The 2500-nt window shown below is 39.6% G+C and overlaps 1 protein-coding gene across 1 annotated transcript in view; it reads left to right on the top strand.

Annotated features, from left to right (window-relative positions):
- The first annotated feature begins 203 nt into the window (after positions 1 to 203).
- LOC125027733 (sarcoplasmic calcium-binding proteins II, V, VI, and VII-like) overlaps positions 204 to 2500 on the top strand; it is a 17933-nt gene continuing 15636 nt past the window's right edge. The window contains exon 1 of the mRNA XM_047616847.1: positions 204 to 626. Within this exon, the coding sequence (XP_047472803.1) occupies positions 500 to 626 (127 nt within the window). The 5' untranslated portion in view covers positions 204 to 499. The remainder of the gene's footprint in view (positions 627 to 2500) is intronic.

Raw genomic sequence — 2500 nt, 5'->3', positions numbered from 1 at the left:
ACACAGAAGTTGAACCTGCTGTCCCCGTGTGCCGGCACCTTTAATAAATTATTCCCGTGATAGTCTACAGCCCATGGTGTTAACTGTTTCGAAACGCGACATAAACCTAGAAACCAAAACGCACTTCGAAATATTAGACGAATATCTATACCGATTTCATTCCAGATTATAAAGATAAAGATGTGGAAAGAATGATCTTAAGATAAAAAAGGATATTGTCAGAATCTACTCTAGACTCAAAAAAATCAAGCAAAAATAACGGAAAAGGAGAACAAACACAAATTTTACCGAACGGAAATCTAATCCAGTGAGTGTGCTTAACAACAACAACAACAACAACAACAACAACAATATCAATTATAATAATAATAATAATAATAATAATAATAATAATAATAATAATAATAACAATAATAATAATAATAATAATAACAATAACAATAATAATAATAAACACGAATAAGTGACTAAAACGGAAAAATAGAGTTATTAGAGTGCAATGATGTCGACATGTTACTCCTGGATACAGTGGATTTGGAACAGTCTTTGTGGAAGTACGCCCGCACGCCCACGCATGACGCCCTTCAGGAGAGAAAAACTCCTGTACGAGTTCAACACTTTTTTGGGTGAGTTGTGGCATGGTTGGAATGGAAACTGGAATGGTTATTTTAGTTGTACTGGAGTGGTTGTGATGGTGGTGATAATGATGATAGTAATTGTGTGATCATGGTAACAATAATGATGATGGTAATAATGATTATGATAAGGATGTGATGGTAATGACTTTGATGATAAGGATGATGATATTAATGATGGTGATGGTTGTGATTATGATACGGGTAATGGTGATGAAAACACTATTACCTCTTCCACTGTTATTACCATTACTTATTCTATTGTTTTTTTGTTACTAATACTAGTGAGAATTATTGTTGATTATCATCACTAACACAGTGATTGCGATGGTAATGATGATGATAACGATAGAAATAAGTGATAAAGGTGGTAGTAACAACAGTAGATAAAAATAAAAACAGCAGCAATGATAAAAATGATGGTGACAAGAATACTATTATAATAAGAACGTACCATATGCCTATCAGCTTGATGATCATTTTATAAAGATATGTGTATATATTTTAAGAGACATCATGAACTTACTTTGTTGCAGTGCAGGTAAGTTCAGTTTCATGTGCATATATTCCTGAATGGTTTTCCAAATTGAATATGCTTCACTATGCATATTCACACTGATGCAAAACATGATTTGTGTTTTTCAACTAACATATACAATTTGAAGTCCCACTACTCGCCTACGTGCACATGTGAACATCTTCACACACCTATATATACATTTACAAATACCTACACACATACACACACACACATGTATTTGTAAATATTTATACACACATACATGAATTCTCAAATACTCACTCACACACACACACACACACATGCACACACGCACACACATACATACGCACACACATACATACACACACACACATACACACACTCACACACACACACACACACATGCACACACGCACACACATACATACGCACACACATACATACACACACACACATACACACACACACACACACATACATTCACACAGACACACACACACACACACACACACACACACACACACACACACACACACAAGCACACACATACATACACACAGACACACACACACACACACACACACACACACACACACACACACACAAGCCCACACACATACACACACAAGCACACACATACATACACACACACACACACACACATACACAAAGTAACGCCTCGAACGTTAAAAGGTTTGAAAAAAAGATACTTCGCGGGCCACACACACAAGCGGAAGGCGGCGGCACACGGGACCCGCCGCTCGAAGGTGTTAGTCAGACACGCTGTGTTGGGGAAAGGGGGGAGGGGGAGGGCCAAGTAGCACCATTAAGAGCTCGCTGGCGGAGTCGGTGAGTGCGGACGTGCGGGTGCGGGTGTCGAGGCGAGGGAAGGCAGCCGTCAGCGTCCGCAGAATACGTGATTAAGACCGGCCATTTAGCGTACAATGTGGCCGTCGCGGGATAAAACAATGGCAGCCAGCTTTGTCTTTTGACTCGCGCTCGCCCGGCCTGCTCTCTCTCTCACTCAGCGCAGAGCTTTTCATATTTCTGAATGCTTTTAGCCCCGACTCTCAACCTCCGAAATGGAGTAGTAAATGTACTGGTTTCGTAACTGCCTTGGATTCTTTCTTATTTAAATCCTGCTTTTGTCTTGGCTCTCGTAGCCCAGCTCTGGCCACCTGTTGTTTTATAATGGATGTGTTTTATGGCACGTTCAACTTTTTTTTTCTCTCTCTCTCTTACTTTTTTGTTTTTGTTTTTTTTTTGGTTGTTGGTTAGCTCTCTTTTTGCCCCTCGCTTTCCAACGCGCACGTTAAGGCTGGTGAATATATCGTGATCGTTGTTGCTTTGCGTGTGTTGTTTA

This window comes from Penaeus chinensis, chromosome 8 (genome assembly GCF_019202785.1).
Source record: "Penaeus chinensis breed Huanghai No. 1 chromosome 8, ASM1920278v2, whole genome shotgun sequence".
NCBI lineage: Eukaryota > Metazoa > Arthropoda > Malacostraca > Decapoda > Penaeidae > Penaeus > Penaeus chinensis.
Note: the sequence above shows the minus strand (reverse complement) of the source record. Positions and strands in the feature narration are given on the sequence as shown.